This window comes from Saccopteryx bilineata, chromosome 8, assembly GCF_036850765.1.
Source record: "Saccopteryx bilineata isolate mSacBil1 chromosome 8, mSacBil1_pri_phased_curated, whole genome shotgun sequence".
Lineage (NCBI taxonomy): Eukaryota > Metazoa > Chordata > Mammalia > Chiroptera > Emballonuridae > Saccopteryx > Saccopteryx bilineata.
Window position 1 is genome coordinate 85735737 of NC_089497.1, and position 22915 is coordinate 85758651.

The 22915-nt window shown below is 40.3% G+C and overlaps 1 protein-coding gene across 3 annotated transcripts in view; it reads left to right on the forward strand.

Annotated features, from left to right (window-relative positions):
- RPL22L1 (ribosomal protein L22 like 1) overlaps positions 1–22915 on the forward strand; it is a 77197-nt gene that overhangs the window by 22832 nt on the left and 31450 nt on the right. The window contains exon 5 of one of the 3 annotated variants that reach the window (XM_066241428.1): positions 18022–18048. The exons of 1 other annotated variant lie outside the window; for it this stretch is intronic. In XM_066241428.1, coding sequence (XP_066097525.1) covers positions 18022–18033 — 12 coding nt within the window. In that variant the 3' untranslated portion in view covers positions 18034–18048. Of the gene's footprint in view, positions 1–117; positions 1346–18021; positions 18049–22915 lie in introns of those variants that run through there. One more of the 3 variants, XM_066241426.1, reaches the window with a different exon arrangement.

A 22915-nucleotide genomic window follows, 5' to 3' on the forward strand; every position in this document is an offset into this window, starting at 1 on the left:
GCACAGAGCACCATCAGTACACACCAAAATAAGTTTATCCATCGGTAGATTTTTTTTCTTTAGCGAACTCAGTGAAAGACTTGAATAAATCCTCCCCTCTTGTTGTCTCTTTCATAGGCAAAACAGCAAGACTTTCCTCATGTAGTGTGTCACCAACAGCATACCTTGCAGTCACGCTGAACTGGGATAAATGGCTTACGTCTGTCGATTCATCCAAAGTGAGAGAAAAGAATGGTGCTGCATTTATGTCCTTCACTTGTGTTGCCTCAATTTGATTTGCCATCACGATGGTACCATCGTGAACAGTTCTTGTGGACAGAGGCATGTCTTTTATTCGTTTGATTATCTTGTCTTTATCCGAAAAGTCATCAAAAAGTTCATTGGCAACATCAAGCATTAATGTTTTGGCATACTCCCCGTCTGTGAATGGCTTTCCATTTCTCACAATTGCTAAAGCAGCAGCAAAGCTAGCCGAATTCCAGTCACCTTGTTGGGTCCAAACACGGAGTTGCTGCTGACTAGCTTGCACTCTGCACCGTAGCTCTTGGTGTGCTTTCTTCCTGCTGTCCCCCGCTGGATATTTTGATGCAAATGTAGTATGGCGTGTGTCCAAGTGCCACTTTATATTTGACCGTTTCATCAATGCAATTTTATCATTGCATATTAGATACACTGCAGAACCTGCTCTCTCCACAAAGGTGAATTCCTCTGTCCATTCCTGCTGAAAAGTACGATACTCCTCATCATTTTTCTTTTAGCTATCTTCTTTGTCAAAGGGGTTTCTGCAATTAGCTAGCTGACTACTTGATTAAATGGAGGGAGGTTTACTTCCTGACCTCACAACGACCTGTGTACGTTACACATTATCCTATAAAAATTTGGTGTTGTCCTGGAGGACAGCTGTGATTGGTTCCAGCCACCTGCAACCATGAACATGAGCCATAGGAAATGAATGGATTGTAATACATAAGAATGTTTTAGCCCTGACCGGTTGGCTCAGTGGTAGAGCGTCGGCCTGGCGTGCAGGGGACCCAGGTTTGATTTCCGGCCAGGGCACATAGGAGAAGCACCCATTTGCTTCTCCACTCCCCCCCTTCCTCTCTGTCTCTCTTTTCCCCTTCCGCAGCCAAGGCTCCATTGGAGCAAAGATGGCCTGGCCGCTGGGGATGGCTCCTTGGCCTCTGTCCCAGGCGCTAGAGTGGCTCTGGTCTCGGTAGAGCGACGCCCCGGAGGGGCAGAGCATCGCCCCCTGGTGGGCAGAGCGTCACTCCTGGTGGGCGTGCCGGGTGGATCCCGGTCGGGCGCATGCAGGAGTCTGTCTGACTGTCTCTCCCCATTTCCAGCTTCAGAAAAATACAAAAAAAAGGAATATTTTAGGCCCTGGCCGGTTGGCTCAGTGGTAGAGCATCGGCCTGGCGTGCAGAAGTCCCGGGTTCGATTCCGGCCAGGGCACACAGGAGAAGCACCCATCTGCTTCTCCACCCCTCACCCTCTCCTTTCTCTCTGTCTCTCTCTTCCCCTCCCACAGCGAGGCTCCATTGGAGCAAAGATGGCCCGGGCGCTGGGGATGGATGTCTCCTTGGCCTCTGCCCCAGGTGCTGGAGTGGCTCTGGTCGCAAAAGAGCATCGCCCCCTGGTGGGCGTGCCGGGTGGATTCTGGTCGGGCGCATGCGGGAATCTGTCTGACACTCTCTCCCCGTTTCCAGCTTCAGAAAAAAAAAATACAAAAAAAAAAAGAATGTTTTATATTTTTAACATTTTTTTTAATTAAAGATTTGTCTGCGAGCCAGATGTAGCCATCAAAAGAGCCATATCTGGCTTGGGAGCCATAGGTTCCCGATCCCTACTTTAGGGTATAACAACCCTGCCTGCTTACAGCCTATTCCCCACACCCAATGCAAAATATAAGTGAGCAAATTTATATATCATATTTACAAACCTATTTGACCCACACCTGCCTTCTGCCTTCTCGGCATGTAGTCTGTCTGTCTCCTGTACCTTTTCTCTAATTTCCTCCAGGACCGCCTAAAGGCTTTCGCTAACTGGGCTGTCCAAGAACTCCTGTTACTCCAAGCCGTGTCCCTACTTCACCCCCACAGCCCGAGGCCAGCCATCCCTTCCCCAGACTCGCCACCCCTTACCAGCAGGAAGTAGCTACAGAAAAATGATCATCATCCCTCACCATATAACAAAAGGCTGGTATGATAGAGTTGCAGATGGGGAACATGACTTCCTCCTCCCTTAAGTGGATAAAGGGACATTAACAAACTGGATGTTCCAAGTCACTACCCCCTGGGCACCCGGGTGACTAATCAGGGTGTGGAAGGTCCCCTAGTTTACTTAAGTTAATCTTACATAAATCGCTGAAAGATACATTTTTCCTTAATGACCACCAGCCCCCACCCTCCAATCCCCTATTTAACCCTACCTGTGAGAGAACCTGGGCTGCTCTCCCTTACAAGAGAGTCAGCAGGCAGGTTTTCTCTCAATAAAGCCTGTGACACTGGTCTTTTGGACTCAGAGTGGTTCTATCAGTTAGAGCATCAGTTCTCTTCAGTGGGACTTGGTTTCCTCAAATGTTAAATATGTGGGCTGTCGCATAATTCACTGGCCCTTACCCCACTGCACATTCCAGTTTCTGCGGGAAGCGTCTACACAACACCTGAGCCCGGGCTTCACTTCTGAACAGATAAATAAGAATGTCTGTTAGTGGGCCAGACAGATATACTTTGTAACTTTCCCAGATAATTCTACTTCTCAGCCAGGGTAGAAAACCACTTCCAATGCCCCTTCTACCTTTGACGAGGCCATGATTTTCAAAAGTGGATAATGAAATAGTTTTAAAAATATTTTTCCATTGATTTGAGAGAGAGAGAGAGAGAGAGGAAGAGAGAGGCGGTGGGGGAAGAATGAGAGAGAGCATCAATTTGTTTCATTTAATTGTTGCATCTGTTGTGTACTCACTGACTGCTTCTTGTACACACCCTGACCAGGGGTCAAACCTGCGACTTCTGGGGTGCTGAGGTCAAAGCTTTATCCATGGAGCCACCCAGCCTGGGCCAAAACACTTAAAGTTACATTTTATAAGTGAATAAGGCATAGAGTAGGAATGAACTTAGAATGTGGGTGAAAGATATAAATATATTTATATTTAATAGTCTAAAAGCTAAGAAAAATAATAAATCTAACAAAAACTATGGCTAAATGTATTTGGGACCTATTTGGCTTCAGGAAAAAGAAGGGCACATAAAAGCATCGTGCATGCGTGTGTGTGTGTGTGTGTGTGTGTGTGTGTGTATGTGTGTGTGTGTGTGTATGTGTGTGTGTGTTTGGTAGGGGTATGTGCAGAGGGTTCTACCTACACATTACAGGTTTAGTAACATTGATGGACATATTCCTAGCTCCATGAGGGACTGTAATCAGATATTCTTTCCATTAGATGGAGCTATATCTTCATTACAGGAGAGTTTTATAAATTTTATAAAAAGAATATTTTATAGATGACGAATTTTAAGGTGGAATAGGGAAGAACCACAAATTAAAATTGTTTTAAGAGTGACCATCTTATTTCTAACTTTTGAAATATCTTGAATTGTTAATATGGGTGCCTTTTCACAGACCTTATATACTTAAATATGCAAAGCATATTTAATATAACTCTATGGGGTTGTTTTTGGGGTTTTTTTGGTAACTCTTTAAGAAAAGCCTGAACCAAATATTTCAATGAAGATATTTCTAGCTGCATGTCCCCAATCACATGTTTGCAATTCTGAAATCCAAAAAGCCAGATTTTGCAAGTGAAAAACCAGGCAACTGAGTTAAATTTGAATTCTACATCAACAATGCATAACTTTTCTAGTATAAATGTGTTCCATGCAACATTTGGGACATATACTAAAAATTATTTGTTGTTTATCTGAAATTCAAGTTTAATTGAGTATTCTATATTTTATCTTGAAACCAATTTTGAAAACAAAGGCATTTTGCAACTTACTTGATGGGAAAATGTAACCTACATTGATGTGAGGTTATTTATAGTCTTTACCCCACTGAGTGTGAATATTTGTGGGTACCACTGCAGAAACATGAATGTATTTGATTATGGATACTGCCCTGATTTCACTGGGGATATTACATAGTACATGATATTTAAACCACGTTATCTTTTTAAAACAAAAATAGTACTAAATTCCAAAATACAGTTGTGTCCAAGACTTTTAGAGAAAAAAAATTATGAACCCGTGAGAAGTATTTTTAGTGAGCAAGAAAAATAAGTATTAAATGTTAATCTGATGGTACCATAGGAAAATTTTTCAAATCTCAAATTAGTTCATTATAGATAATAGGACTGAGAGCAAACTTTCTAATTTCCTTTTGAAAAGAGTATCTTGGCTTTCTGCTATTTTCAAAAAAGTCAGAAAAACAATATAGCAGACAGGGCACCCATAGTTCAAACTGAGAAAAACCAGGGAGAATCGCTCAGTCACCCCCAGCCCAAACCAAACACCCTGGGGCCTGAAAGCCAGGCGGCTTCCCTTCCCTGCAAACAAAACAAGCCCTTCTGGAAGGAGGCTGCCTCGTTTCCCTGGCATTACATTCTGGAGTGTTGTCACTCTGCCACTTTGAAAACTCTTTCTAATTTGTCTTAAATCTGTCTGCTTTCAGTAGATACTTAAGAGAGCCAAAGTTAATGACCATGAAAAGAACTGCTCATCAACATTTCCACAAAGATGCCTTTACCTTATTAAATATCTAGTGGTTTTTCTTCTCATATTTTTCTTTGCAGCTTAAACTATCACAATTCCCTTCAAAAAATTTCCATTGTAAAACAGCTAGCCTTAATCTTATATGCATTGGTATATCAAAGCTCTATCTAAATCCTAATATATAGGTTTACCTTTTGTAGGCATTTTTAATATATATACACATACAAGAATTATGCTCCATAACAGCCTCAGTGTTTACAATGTGTCTACAAGGTCTTTTTTTCTGTTTACCTCCCCCCCTTTTGGAGAGAGAAAGATAGAGAGACAGACAGGAAGGGAGAGAACAGGAGAGATGGGAAGCATCAACTTGCAGTTGCATCACTTTAGCTGCTCATTGATTGCTTCTCATATGTGCCTTGAAGGGGGGCTCCAGTCAAGCCAGTGACCCCTTGCTCCAACCAGAGACCATGGGGATCTCGTGCTTAGGCTGGCGAGCTGGGGGGTTTCGAACCTGGGATCTCAGAGTCCCAAGTCAATGCTCTACCCACTGTGTCGCCACCAGTCAGGCTCTGTTAAATCTTTGTATACTGAATCAACTTCTTCTAATAGTTTTGAAAATGGTTTTTTTGCCAAATGAATTACCCGGTGTTCCCTTCACATACATGTTTTACATATGAACGTTTTCATCTATTTACATTGATACATAATTTCAATATATACATGTTTCTTTTTTTTTAATTTTTTAAATTTATTCATTTTAGAGAGGAGAGGGAGAGACAGAGAGAGAGAGAGAGAGGAGAGAAGGGGGGAGGAGCTGGAAGCATCAACTCCCATATGTGCCTTGACCAAGCAAGCCCAGGGTTTCGAACCGGCGACCTCAGCATTTCCAGGTCGACGCTTTATCCACTGCGCCACCACAGGTCAGGCCAATATATACATGTTTCAATATAGACATATTGGCCTTTATCTTCCAACTTTCAAAAGTCTTATCGCATGACTTGCTCAGGCCAATGAAATGCGAGGGAAAAGTGACAGCTGTTCCTCCTGGGTGGGAGCTTGAAGATTCGGTGTTTGCCACTCCCACTCTCCGCGCCTCAGTGAGTGTGGAAGCACATGTTGAGATGGCAGCTCTGTAAGCCTGGGTCCCTGACACTCGGCGAGCAGAACGTCCAGGAAGCCAATCTGCTGTGGATACATAAATGTGAGCAAGAAATAAACACTGCTGTTTTTAGTCCCGAGATTTTTGGAGTTCATTTCTGCAGCAAAATCGAGCCATTCTGATGGATACGGCTGTTACAATGCAGCTACAGGTACGGTAGCGTGGTTTTCCTCTCCATCTACAGTGAGTCAGAGCACACAGGAAGCCCCATTCCCGTGCAGCCCTTTGCCTCCAAACTACGTAAGCCATCTTTTCCTCTGACCACACTGAAGCTGGCTTTTTGCTTTACCAACTGTGTTTCCTCTGTTCAAAGGCAAGAAAAAGGCAGCTCTTTTCGGTTACGTGGAGGAGGTAGAGCAACGCTGGGAGTGTGGTGCAAGGGAAGACAGACACTGAGAGTTTGCACCAGGACTTATTTTTACTAGTATTTCCCCACAACGGGGTCTGATCCTCTTCTCCTCCCTCATCCAGGTTTATTCACTTGTTACCCTTCTATACCCCATAGTTACTCACATTCCAGGCAAGTCACAGTCCCCTCACTTGAGAAGAACTGAAAAGAACATATTTCTCTTAGGCTCTCTTTTAACAGTTCTCAACTCTAGATTTTAAGTATAGAAACTTAACCAATTGTACTTCTACTTCTAGTGCCCCACCACGCAATTTATTTCCTACATCATAAATCTCTACATATGCTGGACGTTAAGAATGTGTAGCGTAATGTTGCTTTGCATGCAAGTTTCATGCCAGAATATGATTTCTTCCTTTTATGTGACTGACAGGTAGGGTGTATAGGCTGTCCCAGCATTTTTTTTATGGGACACAACTTCAAAATTGGACTTGACCTTTAGATGCTCCCCTTCCTTGTTAAAACAAAGAGACAAACAAACAAAAACTTAATTCTGTGGCTGTATCCTGTCTGGCATCACAAAAGCAACCCCCTGTTTCTGTCGCTCTTGGATTTTGGTGTTGGGTGTTCATACTCATTTATGTGAGGGTTCCACACACATCTTATGATTACACAAAAAAACAGACATGGCGTAGTAGTATAGACTGAAACTCAGGGGAGTGGTAACCGGGTTTGTACCTGGGACTTCCTTTGACGTAAGCTGGGGACGATGAAATCACGAAGGCTTGTTGTGAGCACTGAAGGTGAGCATATTCACAATCCCCTTTCACATTATAAAGAAAGCTTTAAATTTGCTGATAACTGGGTATGTGAATATGCAGGCTGTGGAAGAGCGATTGGAGGAAAGACAGGGAGCTGGTGGGGCTGGAGGCTCTCTGTGGGATGACAGGTGACACAACTGGAAGTGGGGAGGGTGCAGAGCTGGCTCTGATTTGGGTGTGTGTGGCAATTTGATGAATATGTACAGGCAAAACCTCTTTTTTGTTGTTTCCCCTTTGAATTCTGTAGGAGAGTCAATTTTAGAAAAATCTCAAAATGCTGTTTCTTGTGTAAAACAGGGCAGGGGCCTAATTACTACACTTAATGGTGTTGGGTGAAGACAGAGTTGGTTTGTAAGGACAAGTGACAGCCTATATTTTCATTATAAAGGAAAACAATGCACTGCCTGGCAGGTCCAGTGGCCAACAATGCCTCTGCACTCATTGTCTGAAAGAGAAGAAGATATTTTGTAACAGGGAACAATAGTGGACATTTATGACATTTGAACACAGTTGTATCTGCAGAGGTCTGCAATACAGCAATTAGAGACTGAAGTCACTGGCAATTAGCAATATAATTAAAGAAGACATTGTTTCTTAAAGTCTGAAACTTGAACAATTGGAGACAGAAAGACTAAGACTTCCAGCACAATATAAATAAATGAAATGTTTGAGGATTCAGACTAGCATGTGATGCAGTGCAGCCAGGGGCACAGAGGTAGCAGCAGATGACAATGAACTAGGCTCAGAATATAAGAATCTAGATGGAACCAAGGCTTCCCTAGTAGTTTCTCTAATTATTTGTGAATCTTAATTTCTTCTATATTCTAGAGAGAACCATTTGGGAATAACACAGTTTTATTTGTAGACTAGTTACATGGTATTGTTTTTGTTTTGCTTCTGGGCTTTGTTTAAATGTTTATTAACTTTATCATAAATAATTTTTTAGTGTAGGATTGCTTCCTCTTAATTAAACTTTTAATAAAATCTTAAAAAAAGACACTTCGGTACCTAACCTGGATGGATACAAGATTATACTCATAGCTATGTTCCGGATCTCAGAATGTAGAGCAGGTAAGCAACCTTCCTTATGAAAACCTGTCTCAGCGAACTTGCTTCCTCAACTGAGCCTGCACTTGGGAACTGCATTCTGTGTGCGTGCTTAGAAACCCGGGAATTTTTCAATATCTTTCCCTCAAATGATAAAAGTAATAAACACTATAAAAATAATCATTAAGCCTGACCTGGTGGTGGCGTAGTGGATAGAGCGTCGGACTGGGATGCGGAAGGACCCAGGTTCGAGACCCCGAGGTCACCAGCTTGAGTGCGGGCTCATCTGGTTTGAGCGAGGCTCACCAGCTTGGACCCAAGGTCGCTGGCTCCAGCAAGGGGTTGCTCAGCCTGCTGAAGGCCCGCGGTCAAGGCACATGTGAGAAAGCAATCAATGAACAACTAAGGTGTTGCACCCCGCAATGAAAAACTAATGATTGATGCTTCTCATCTCTCTCTGTTACTGTCTGTCTGTCCCTGTCTATCCCTCTCTCTGACTCACTCTCTGTCTCTGTAAAAAATAAATAAATATTTAAAAAAAAAAATCATTAAAAATATACATATGGCCTGACCAGGCGGTGGCACAGTGGATAAAGCGTTGGACTGGGATGCCGAGGACCCCGGTTCGAGACCTTGAGGTCACCAGCTTGAGCATAGGCTCATCTGGTTTGAGCAAAAGCTCACCAGCTTGGACCCAAGGTTGCTGGCACAAGCAAGGGGTTACTCAGTCTGCTTAAGGCCCATGGTCAAGGCACATATGAGAAAGCAATCAATGAACAATTAAGGTGTCGCAATGTGCAACAAAAAACTAATGATTGATGCCTCTCATCTCTCCATTCCTGTCTGTCTGTCCCTGTCTATCCCTCTCTCTGACTCTCTCTCTGTCTCTGTAAAAAAATTAAAAAAAAAAAAATAAGGTCTACCGGAAAGTTCTGTCCATTTTTGGAATAAAACAAAATACAAATTTTTCTTACCGTCAATAAATTTTATTAAATAATATAATTGCCATTATTATTAATGATTTCTTGCCAGTGTGAGGGCAATTTGTATATCCCATTTTTGAAAAATGTTTTATCTTTTGATGCAAAAAATTGAACCAGTGCTTGTTTGATATCTTCTTCATTTTTGAATTTTTTGCCCTTCAAAAAATTTTGTAAGGACAAAAACAAGTGGTAGTCAGAGGGTGCTAAGTCTGGGGAATATGATGGATGCGACAGACATGCTTCTGTAGCATTTCTTCCTTGTTGAAATTTGTAAAAGTTACAGTGGCGTAAATGAACTTTATCAGTAGCCATGGGTACACTATCGCTTCACACATAAGACTAACGTGAATCAACTTTGTTTTAGTTAATTTGCTACGTCAGTATGTATACATTAAGTCAGCGGTTCTCAACCTGTGGGTCGCCGGGGTCGCGACCCACAGGTTGAGAACCGCTGCATTAAGTGATAAAAATAGAGAGGCACACATGCGCAAAAAAAAGTGCTTACGTGTCAAAACTTGTTGTGATAGAAATGGACAGAACTTTTCGGTAGACCATATATATATATATATATATATATATATATATATATATATATGTAAAATAAAAAAGCATAAAAAAGAAAATGTAAATCATACTTAATCCCACCACCCAGAAATAAATATTTTGTGGCCTACAACATTGAACTTTGAGTTTTGGATATTAAGTTGATGAGTTTTATAAAGAACAATTCTGGAAATCAAAGATTTGCCCTTAATCAAGACAGATATACACTATATGTCCTTTGAAAATTCTTGGGATCACCTGACCTGTGGTGGTGCAGTGGTTAAGAGCATTGACCTGGAACACTGAGATCGCTGGTTCAAAACCTTGGGCTTGCCAGGTCAAGGCACATATGCGAGTTGATACTTCCAGCTCCTCCTCCCTTCTCTCTCTCTTTTTCTTTCTCATGCATGTGTGTGCTTTCTCTTTCTCTAAAATAAATATAGTCTTAAAAAATAAATAAAATAAAAATTGTTGGAATTTATTGGGAGAAATTTTTAGTTTTTTTCAATTATTCCTTAAGTACTCTAGGATTCAAGAATTTAGAACTGCAAAAAGAACATCTGATTTGTTACAGTAATCTTTAGTTAATTACTTCCTTGCTTATTTGTTTAACTACCAAACTAGAGACATACTTATTGCTCCAGGCAGTCTTCCATGGCTGGTGTGAAGAAGCAGGAAATGTATCCATTCTCTCCTTTATTATTATGGAAAAGGGGACTTGTTTTCTCCTTTTACTATGATATACCTTTTAATACAAGTGCACTGTTTATGATAGTCTTTCTTCACATCTTTACATGTTTTCTGCATCTATGTGTTGCTTTTCTAATTTTACTCTGAGAACTAAAATGGAAATGAATAAAGAATCTACTTTTAAATAATTAGGACTTGATATATTGAGCCATTTCACACTGCAGTCACTTAAAATTATTAGGTTCTGTGGGCAAAGTCACAAAGCACTAAGCTGACTAAGGAATCTGTATACATGTCAACTTTAGGGTGTTTGATACAATATTTTGATAATGAGAGGCCTGGCCTAGAAGATAAGGTGCAATGACAGCAGTGCTTTCTGGGGCAGTGTTTAACCCTCTGCAGTGGAAAGGAAGACGTGTAGAAAAAAATTCCCCAAATATTTTGATTAAACTACACAATTTGTCTAATTAGATGATTCTCTCTCAGCACATTAGACTTGTTAATTCGTTTTCACCTAGGCAAGGGAAAGCTGGTCACCACTAAAAGAAACAAACTCTCATTCTTACACACATAAACCAGAGAATCTTTTTTTTTTTTTATAATAAATTTTTATTAATGGTAATGGGATGACATTAATAAATCAGGGTACATATATTCAAAGAAAACATGTCTAGGTTATTTTGTCATTAAATTATGTTGCAAACCCCTCGCCCAAAGTCAGATTGTCTTCCTCCACCCTCTATCTAGTTCTCTGTGCCCCTCCCCCTCCCCCTAACTCTCTCCCTCCCTCCCTCCCATGTCCTCCCTCCCCCCCACCCTTGGTAACCACCACACTCTTGTCCATGTCTCTTAGTCTCATTTTTATGTTCCACCAATGTATGGAATCATGTAGTTCTTGTTTTTTTCTGATTTACTTATTTCACTCCTTATAATGTTATCAAGATCCCACCATTTTGCTGTAAATGATCTGATGTCATCATCTCTTATGGCTGAGTAGTATTCCATAGTGTATATGTGCCACATCTTCTTTATCCAGTCTTCTATTGAAGGGCTTTTTGGTTGTTTCCATGTCTTGGCCACTGTGAACAGTGCTGCAATGAACATGGGGCTACATGTGTCTTCACGTATCAATGTTTCTGAGGTTTTGGGGTATATACCCAGTAGAGGGATTGCTGGGTCATAAGGTAGTTCTATTTGCAGTTTTTTGAGGAACCACCATACTTTCCTCCATAATGGTTGTACTACTTTACAGTCCCACCAACAGTGAATGAGGGTTCCTTTTTCTCCACAGCCTCTCCAACATTTGCTATTACCCGTCTTGTTGATAGTAGCTAATAAATCGAAAAAGATACAATGAGATGGAAAAATATTCCTTGTTCTTGGATAGGAAGAATAAATATAATCAAAATGGCCATATTACCCAAAGCAATATACAAATTTAACGCAATTCCCATCAAAATCCCTATGAGATTTTTTAAAGAAATGGAACAAAAAATCATCAGATTTATATGGAACTATAAAAAACCCCGAATAGCCAAAACAATCCTAAGGAAAAAGAATGAAGCTGGGGGCATTACAATACCTGACTTTAAACTATATTATAGGGCCATGATAATCAAAACAGCATGGTACTGGCAAAAAAATAGACACTCAGACCAATGGAACAGAATAGAAAGCCCAGAAATAAAACCACATATATATGGTCAAATAATCTTTTTTTTTTTTTAATTTTTTTTAATTTATTTATTCATTTTTAGAGAGGAGAAAGAGAGAGAGAGAGGAGAGAGAGACAGTGAGAGAGAAGGGGGAGGAGCTGGAAGCATCAACTCCCATATGTGCCTTGACCAGGCAAGCCCAGGATTTCGAACAGGCGACCTCAGCATTTCCAGGTCGACGCTTTATCCACTGCGCCACCACAGGTCAGGCAAATAATCTTTGATAAAGGGGCCAACAACACACAATGGAGAAAAGAAAGCCTCTTCAACAAATGGTGTTGGGAAAACTGGAAAGCCACATGCAAAAGAATGAAACTCGACTACAGCCTGTCCCCATGTACTAAAATTAATTCAAAATGGATCAAAGACCTAAATATAAGACCTGAAACAATAAAGTACATAGAAGAAGACATAGGTACTAAAATCATGGACCTGGGTTTTAAAGAACATTTTATGAACTTGACTCCAATGGCAAGAGAAGTGAAGGCAAAGATAAATGAATGGGACTACATCAGAATAAAAAGTTTTTGCTCAGCAAGAGAAACTGATATAAAAATAAACAGAAAACCAGAGAATCTTAACGGAGATGTTTAGGTTGAACTGAAATGTCATTAGTGCATTTCATTTCTTAGTCAAACCAAACAATGGATCCCTGATATCGAAAACATGTCACTTTATCTTGAACTAAACTAAGAAAAAAAAAATTAAAAATCTATGTTGGACCACATTTCTCCTCAAATTACTATTTTTTGGGGTTTTTTTTTTTTTTTGCATTTTTCCAAAGCTGGAAACGGGGAGGCAATCAGACAGACTCCCGCATGAGGCCGACCGGGATCCACCTGGTATGCCTACCAGGGGGTGATGCTGTGCCCCTCTGGGGCATCGCTCTGTTGCATCCAGAGCCATTCTAGCACCTGAGGCAGAGGCCACAGAGCCATCCCCAGTGCCCGGGCCATCTTTGTTCCAATGGAGCCTTGGCTGCGGGAGGGGAAGAGAGAGACAGAGAGGAAGGAGAGGGGGAGGGGTGGAGAAGCAGATGGGTGCTTCTTCTGTGTGCCCTGGCCAGGAATTGAACCCGGGACTCCTGCATGCCAGGCCGATGCTCTACCACTGAGCCAACCGGCCAGGGCCTCAAATTACTATTTTAAGACCAAGTCTTTTATTATTTCTAACAACAATCATCCACAAAGCGGTAAAAAGTTTATGATTTTGAAGACATCCCTGTCCCTTCTGTGTTCAAGAGCAAAAATGTGCCTTCTTAAAGCATCTTCAGCTGGCATTTTTCATGAACTGATGGACATCTGCTCAGCCTGGGCATTGTGCAGCGCAAAACACACTCACTCCCTCAGCACTTCTCAGGGCCCTGTGCGCTCGCTGGGTGCCAAAGACAACATCTAGATCAGCAATTTCTCATAAATCATTGGAACATGGAACATGAAACAAGAAGAAGAAATCAGGAATTCAATAATAAATATGGCAAGGTGCACAAACAAGGGAATTGAAACCAGATGAAAAGAAGTCTTTCAGGACGGAAGGTCAAGAACGGTGCCTCCCCTGCTCCCTCAAAGCCTTAGCATAATCCCTCCGCCTTCCATCCTGCCAGCAGCTTACTGCTACGACTTGGTTTTGGAATATTTATGTGGTGGATTTAAGACTTTAAGATACAACTGAAAAATTAGTGTCGTTTATTTTAGTTTGCTCAAGGCCCCTGGCCATTATGCAATGAAGAAGAAAATAGTGTTTATTGTACTTTAAGGAGTACAGTGCTCACATGCCTTGAAATAAATCCTAGATATCTGTATATAAATAGAACTCAAATTATACAATAGATTTTTAAACTCAAAGTTACATGTATTATAATGAAGTAATGTGACTAATTTTGTTTCTAAACAAAATGTCACAATTACTTAAGAGCCTTCTTAGGAAGATATACTTATCCCAACACTGCTGACATTACTAAATATGTCACAGGATTGTTGATGAGTCTTGAGAAGCTGCAGTCTGTTTTTTAAAAACAGCCTCTGTGGTGGCAGATTATCATTTGTCAGTGGGTTTGTACTTCTGAAAGCAAACATTTGGTGACAAATATGTTAAATTTTTGTCACCAAATCATAGGTGAAATTATTTTCTTTTTGTTAAGAACAATATAGTTTGGGTGATGGGCACACAACACAATCAACAGTTCAAATGCTGTAGAAATGAAACCTATGTACTCTTCTTATAGATCAATGTCGCCATACTAAGGTAAATTTCTAAATAAAAAAATACAGAAAAGGAACAATGTAGAATAATGAATTAAAAATAAAAGTGGTATTGAAAGTGTTTCCAAGGAAAAGTAACAAAATATGACCCATCTCTCCCCACATAATTTTTCAATATGTAAGCTAAATACTGGAATATTTTTGGACATTGTTTTGTCTAATACCAAAGAGCTTCATTTTCCATTTATTTTGAATATTTTAATTTAAATGCACAATGAGAGCTCACATTTAGAGAGCATCCTAAGCACTCATTATTGACTAAGTTATTATGTGAATAAATAGTTGTACTCTTTGCAAATTCAGATTTATAAACACTTGTGTATTGTTTGTGTTTCTAAGATGTTCTGATGGCACATTTTGTAGTTAAATTATCTTTAAGATACTGAATTGACACCTTTTGGTCCTGTCCAAGTCTTCTTAGATTCTTTGCTTATTTTTGATTTCAGTTTTTCATATCAGTGTTATCTGAACCCTTGCAGCACAGGTTGAGCAGCCTTGGACTCTGCTCCGTGCCACCAGCGCTGCTCTCGGGGGGTGACTTCTCTCCGTGCAGAGATGCATTTCCCCCCGCGATAGTCACTGTTCAAAGCAGCTTAATTTTGTCTTATCTCCTAGGTTTCTGGATATATAAATAGGCATCACCACATATGCTGGAACATGTGGGTATGAACAGAATACTAGGATCCAAGCCCCAACCTTCCACTTGCCAACAACAATCTCATCCAAGTCGCTTAACTGTTCTGTGCCTCAGTTTTCTCTCTCGTGAAAAAAATTGAAATAATCATATCTCTCAATTTATGGTGCTGTTGTAAGGTTTAAATGAGTTAAGATATTTTAAATGCTGCAAAGAGCATCTGGTACATGGTGAGTCACAATAAACACTTGCTATGACTACATTAATATAAATATATTGAGCCTTTTTGCTGTTATAATTGTTTTCTTTTTTTACAATTTAGAAATGTATGGAGAAAATGTATGGAAAAATATATACCTGTTTTATAGCTGATAGTATTTCAGCTTATGGATGTGCCATAATTTACTACATTAATCTCTTATGTTTGATATTGAGAGGTTTCTATTTTTTTTGCTTTAATTAATGTGATAATTTTGTTCATTCTTGTGTTTTGTTTTGTTTTTATTCAGTAAGAGGAGGGGAGGCAGAGACAAACTCCTGCATGTGCCCCAACTGAGATCCACCCAGCAAGCTTGCTAGAGGGTGATGCTCTGCCCATTTGGGGCATTGATCCATTGCTCAGCAACTGAGCTCTTAGTGCCTGAGGCAGAGGCCATGGAGGCATCCTCAGTGCCCGGGACCAACTTGCTCCAGTTGAGCCATGGCTGCAGGAGGAGAAGAGAGAGAGAGAGAAGCAAAAAGGGGGATGGAGAAGCAGATGGGTGCTTCTCCTGTGTGCCCTTACTGGGAATCAAACCCAGGACATCCACATACCAGGCCAACACTCTACCACTGAGCCAACCAGCCAAGGCTTCATTCTTGTGATCTTGAAATTAGAGTTCCTGAACAATTCTTTAGGGTATGTGCGTTTTTAATTCTTTTGATATGTATTTTTCTAAATTGGCCACTAAAATATATCAATTTATATTCACTTTTGTAGAGAGAGGCAGTGTTGATTCCCATACTTTACTGTGTATATTTCAGTCTGTCCATCTAGCATAATCCCTTTTCTACTGTTTTAATATATTAGCCACCCCCTCACATTAACCAGGCTCTTCATACACAAAATCAGCCTTTCTAGTTTGGTCATTTAAATCATTATCAATGATTGATATATTTTGGATAGATTATCTCAAATGTTTGGATCTTTCACACTGCCTTTGCCTTTATTTTATTTTTTTAAATTTAGGTATAGTTGGCATACAATATTGTATTGGTTTCAGTGTACAATATAGTGATTTGACATTCATATACCTCATGATGTGATTATCATATTAAGCCTACTAATTATCTGTTACCCTGTAAAGTTATCATAATATTATTTACTACATTCTCCTTTACCCTTTTCCGCCCATTTTTCTTGCCCTCTCCTCTCTGGCAACTATCACTTCGATCTCTATTTCTATGAGTCTATTTTCATTTTTTTTTGTTTGTTCAGGTTTTTTTTTCTTTTAGATTTTAAATATATATAAGTGAGACCATATAGTATTTGTCTTTTTTGGTTTGACTTGTTTCACTCAGCACAATACCTTCCAGGTTCATCCACATTGATGCAATAGCAAGATTTCATTCTCTTTTTATTGCTGAGTAATATTCTATTGTATATATGTACCACATTTTCTTTATCTGCTTATCTAATGATGGACAATAAGTTGCTTCCACATCTTGGCTATTGTAAATAATGTTGCCATAAACATAGAAGTACATATATCTTTTCAAATTTTTGTTTTCATTTTCTTTTTTTTTATAAATACTGAGGAATGCAATTACTAGATCATACGGTAGTTCTGTCTTTAGTCTTCTGGGAATCTCCATGCTGTTTTCCATTGTGGCTGCACTAATTTACACTTTTTCAGTATGAGAGGGTTTCCTTTTCTCCACATCCTCATTAACACTTGTTATTTGTTAATTTTTGATAATAGTCATTGTGATAGGTTTAAGGCGATAACTCACTGTAGTTTTAATTGGCATTTCCCTATTGATTAGTAATCTTGGCTCTGTTTCCCATTGTCCTTACTCCTTACTCCTTATATCCGCTTGCATATCTGTCTCTCCAGAAAGGTATAAGCTCCCAACCTCAGGAAAATTTTTCAAATTTGCACTCATCAGAGAGTTCTTAGAAGCTTAGGGTCACTGCAGCATAAAGAGCTGGTCTGCCTTCCAGCCAGATGAAATGTAAGAGGAATAGAACAGAAGACTTACAACAAACGCTGAGACAAAAGAATCTGTAAAACAAGGGGACAAAATAGGCACATTTATGGACAATTAGAAGGAACCTCTATTATGAAGAATAATTTTGAGGTAGGGATCATGTTCTTTATAAGACAAATGAAAACATTCGAAAGACACTATTAAGTGTAAAAACAAGGTATGGAACTGTGTTTTGAACAGTGTGTCCTTATTTGCATTAGAAATAGGGTCTAAGAAGATATGTGTATTGATTGTTTATGTGCAGTTGACATCTGACAGAACACAAAGACTGGTATGGAAAGGAAAATGGAGAGGAAACTGGGGGAGTGGAGAACAGGATGTGAAAGGATTCTTTTCAATATATATTCTTTTGTATTGTCTGAATTTTGAACTGTATAGATGCATCTTCTATTCAATTATAGATAAGTAAAATGTTAAAACCTTTCTCTCAAAAGTGAGTATCTTGCATCACTCTTTAATGTACACAATGGTACTTTTCTTTTTAGAAACCACTTCCTGCCTTTATCCTAAATTTCCCTATTAGCATTCATAATATAGGACTTCTGAGACTAAAAGGCATTTTTCTGACAAAATTGTTCATTGTAAATTTCAATTATCCACAGGCTAAATATGACAAATCTCTGTCATAGAAAATCCTTGCAGGTTATCTTCATCTTGATTTTGTGTCAGTTGAAATCTAAGGGTTTGGGGGTGAGGGTCAGGGGACAAGCAATTGCTTCCAGGATTCATAGAATAAGGGGTAAGTTTGGGGGAAAGACTAAGCATTCCTTTTTTTTCTTTATTTTTTTTTCAGAAGAGGAAGCTCATTATGTTTGAGGTCCAATAGCTGTATAGTGTAAGAACATTTTGGTTATTTTTCTTTGTAGGTACTTCAATAAAATGCAACTTAAAATGATTCACTTGGACAAGTAGTAGTCTTAACAGCAAGGAAAACAAACGCTATATGAAAACAACATCTAAAAGCCTGGAGCCTCCCGTCTTTTATCTTTACTATTTTCTCTGAGTCTGGCATGAAACCGACACACATCAGCCTCCACAGGGGGTTAAACAGAGAACCATCCAAGTATCACAAACACCATCCAGAATGTCGATGATTTCCATTCTCCGACTCGGGTGCACAATGCCTGCCTCCATCACAAACACCATCCAGAATGTTGATGATTTCCATTCTCCGACTTGGGTGCACAATGCCTGCCTCCATCACAAACACCATCCAGAATGTCGATGATTTCCATTCTCCGACTCGGGTGCACAATGCCTGCCTCCATCACAAACACCATCCAGAATGTTGATGATTTCCATTCTCCGACTTGGGTGCACAATGCCTGCCTCCATCACAAACACCATCCAGAATGTTGATGATTTCCATTCTCCGACTTGGGTGCACAATGCCTGCCTCCATCACAAACACCATCCAGAATGTCAATGATTTCCATTCTCCGACTCGGGTGCACAATGCCTGCCTCCATCACAAACACCATCCAGAATGTCGATGATTTCCATTCTCTGACTCGGGTGCACAATGCCTGCCTCCTGGTGCAGAGACCATGATGTCCTGCCCAAGACAGATGCCTACAGCCTGTGCCAGAAACAGCAGTGTCTGCAGCCCGCAGCACAAGATGCACAGGTCTCAGAACAGGCCTCTATCCTTTTCCTAGGGAACTGAGCATAAATAGCTTGTTCTACACCTGGCTTAAAGTCCACTTCTGCTCAGTCTTAGAGGAAGCTCTTAGCAGCCACTTCATTTTAGGACAGCTTTTAGCATTGACTTGAGCTCACTTGTTTAATTCGCTAAACTCTTACATCTGTATAGTATCACATGTGGGGATGGAGGAAGAACCAAAGGGTCCAGACATCTGCTTTAAGAGGCAGGTCAGGACAAGACTGGGGGCTGAAGCATTAGTTCCTGGGCCTTCACACCCCAGAGAAAAAAAACAAACATTCTCCAAGACCTGAACCTGTTACAGAGAACAAAGTAGCCTTTAAAGCCAGAGGAGGCTTACACAGGGGAAAATACCATGGTATATTAAATGCTAATAGTGATTGTTTTGAGTAGGATTGTTGATAATTCCTACTATTCTTCTTTATGAATTTTTGTACTTTTTCCATTTCCTACTGTGAGCCCACTACTTAATATTCTGTAAGCTCAAATAGCTATGTGCCCTCTTAGAATCTCTCCGTTAAAAAAAATTTTTTATTATTTTTTTTTAAAGATTTTTTTATTTATTCATTATAGAGAGGGGAGAGAGAGAGAGAGTAGGGGGGAGGAGCAGAAAGCATCAACTCCCATATGTGCCTTGACCAGGCAAGCCCAGGGTTTTGAACCGGCAACCTCAGCGTTTCCAGGTTGACGCTTTATCCACTGCGCCACCACAAGTCAGGCAAATTTTTATTATTATTTTAAAAACCTTTACAATAGAGACAGGAGTGAGCATTCTTAGGGCTTATGGAAGGATGAAATGAGATTGTAAATTACAGGCACTGACTTTCAGTTTCTCCATGCTCCCGTTTCAGCAGGGTCAAGGCTTTGATTTGGGACCAGCAAGTAGGGTTGCTCCTATCTGAGCTCTGTCCTTAGCAGTGTTTCTCAGACTTTAGTGTGCATCACAGTCACCATGAGGGCTTGCTGAAAACTGATCTCTGGGTCTCAGCTCTAATGCTTCCGATCTGGTCGGCCTGAGGTGGAGACTGAGAATTTGTGTCTTTACCAAGTTCCCAGTGGTGCTGCTGTGTGGTCCAGAGAGCACACTTTGCAAACCATGGATGCACAAGAAGCAGAAAGGTTGATTTTATATTGTAGGGCCCAGTAGCTGCAGCCATCACAGCTGTCTGGCACATGCAGGTTCGCATTAGATTCAGATACACGGTAATGAAATAATGGAGCCAAGAAATGGTGAGCCATCTTTTTATTCTAGCCTCGCAACTGGCAGGTGAGTAAAAACGAACACATAGGGCACCAAAACCCACTCACATGTTCTCCATTTCAACAATCAGGAGAATCTTTCTGGTTTTCCTAGAATCAAAGGCCGCACCTCTCTTCCCCTCAGCACTCCTCCATCTTGGCTGCCTCTCCTTCTTCTGCAACCACAGGGCCTCTTCCCCAAATAGCCTCCTAGCTCCTCCTTCTTCATTCTTCTCAAAACTTTTCAGCGTGACAATCCTTCTTCCAGCACACATTAGCATAACAAAGCCCTTTCCCAAGCATGAAGGTAATTAACAGTCACCCGGACAACGCAATCACATGGTCAGCGGCCATTTTTAACAATAAAAGTGAGCAAACCCCCAAAATACAAATTTCACAAACTTATTTTCCCAACATATATTATTCTAAATATGACTACCTAATTGTTTTTCTTCCTTCCCTCTCCCTCCCTCCCTCCCTCCCCACTCATATATATGTATTTAGAGAGTATAGAAACCACCAAACTTTGTATTTCTCACCACTTTATTTTTTGTCAACAGCTCAAGTCTCTTATGTCAAAAAACCAGGAGGGAGCAATAATGTTGTATTGCTTTAAGTATCTTTCCTTCAGATACCAAGAGAAAGAGAAATAAGGTTTCTTGGATCTTCACTAATCTGAACTGACATTATCTATTAACTTTAAAAAAAAACAGTGTCTTTGATGACTGATGCCTAAAAAAAAAAAAGGAAACTGTAGGCACCCTGGTGCCAAGGAGTATTTTTTAATATTTAGGGTTTGTTTAATCTTTTATCAATATAAATATTTAAAAACAAAATGGTCAGGAAAATGGCTAAGGAAAACATTTCAGAACAGTGCTTGGAATAGTAGGCCCTATTCAGATTGAAGCTGTAAAAAGCCTTCTTTGTCTTCCTAAATTATGTAGGATAGAAGTTCTTTGCTTGAGACCCATGAACCCCTGAAGTTGAATAAGATGGTATGTTTGCTTATGTGTAGTTTTCTGGGAAAAGAGTCCATGACCTTCACTGGATAATCAAAGAGATTGTGACTTGGAAAAGATTAATAGTGCCATGGAGACTTACTTGGTCAAAGGCCACTTGCTAATTTCTTGATGAGGAAAACAAATTCCTACCTGGGAGAAGAAACCTGGGAGCATGGGCTGGTCAGCGGCCTGTTGAAAGATGAGTGAGGAGCGGGCTCTGCCAATGAATTCTGTCAGGGAACCGATGGTTTAACCTGTGTCAATTTTAGTTCCCTTACCTGTAACAGGGAAAATAAAAATCTTTACCGAACTGAGCTGTTGTCAAGTTTAATGAGATGTTTGCAAGGCCTTTAGCATAATATCTGGTACATGGTAGATGCTGAATAAGTGGTAGCCAGTAGCACTGGAAGTCATGGTCACCACGTGGTGTGCTGTACAGTGATCATTACATAAGTGCTGAAAGCAAAGATCTTTGTCATGTCTTTGATTCCAACCAAAGGATCAGCAGTATCCCTCTGTGAGGTAGGGTTATTACCCCCGTTTTACCAATAATAAAACTGAGTTGATTTCCAAAAGGACTTAGGGTAGGTTGTGATTTTATGTTGCATTCATTTATAAGAGCCATATTTTCTTCCCAGTATCATTACATAAACTATAGAAATATTTTACCCATTGTACTGTGAAGGGAGCTCCATGATTTTCAAGCATTCAACCCTCAAGCAAGTCTGAGAAGAACTGGCCAAGGTGGTGTTTTAGAAAATAGCCTGGAAGAGACTGGGAGTCCCAACCATCTGGTTCTAAACTCTGTGCTATATTCACTGAGCCACTGGCTAGGAGTAACCACGCCCATATCATTCTCCTTGATATTAGTTTTAAGCAAAAACTTAGCTAAGAAGATGTAAGTATAATATATAATGAGCCTGACCAGGTGATGGTGCAGTGGATAGAGCGTTGGACTGGGATGCAGAGGATCCAGGTTCGAGACCCCGAGGTCGCCAGCTTGAGCGTGGGCTCATCTGGCTTGAGCAAAAAGCTCGCCAGCTTGGACTCAAGGTTGTTGGCTTGAGCAAGGGGTTACTTGGTCTGCTGTAACCCCTTGAAGGCCCGCAGTCAAGGCGCGTATGAGAAAGCAATCAATGAACAACTAAGGTGTCACAATGAAAAACTGATGATTGATGATGCTTCTCATCTCTCTCGGTTCCTGCCTGTTTGTCCCTATCTATCCCTCTCTCTGACTCTCTCTCTGTCCCTGTAAAAAAAAAAAAAAAAAAAAAAAAAAAAATATATATATATATATATATATATATATGACACATAAAACAACAACACATACATACTACTTAAAATATATTTTGTGAAAATAAGTAAAACAAACAGACTCCAAATATAATATTTTAACTCATACTGTTGGGGTTGATGGTAACACTCAGCAGAGATGCTTACTGTTACTCCCAGCTAAGAAATCTCTGGATCTTTACTCATCCGAACCGATATTATCTATTAACTTAAAAAAAAAACCCAGTTTCTTCTCTTAGCCAAGGACCTCACAGATGGAGGAGTTAGTTCCCGCTCCTCACAGTGTGGTCTGAGAACCAGTAGTGCCGGCATCCCCAGGGAGTCTGTTAGGAATGCAGTCTTAGGCCCACCCCAGAGCTGCGGAATCAAATGTACGTTTTAAAAAGATCCTCAGGTGACTCACATACATGTTAACATTTAAGAAACATTTGCTTAGGTAGCTATGTTTAAAAGACAAAAACTGTCTTCTGAAGAGTGTGAGCCCATTTCCAGGCTCATTTCCTTCCTCCCTCCCTCCCTCCCTTTCTCCCTCCCTCCCTCCCTTCCTCCCTTCCTTCCTGC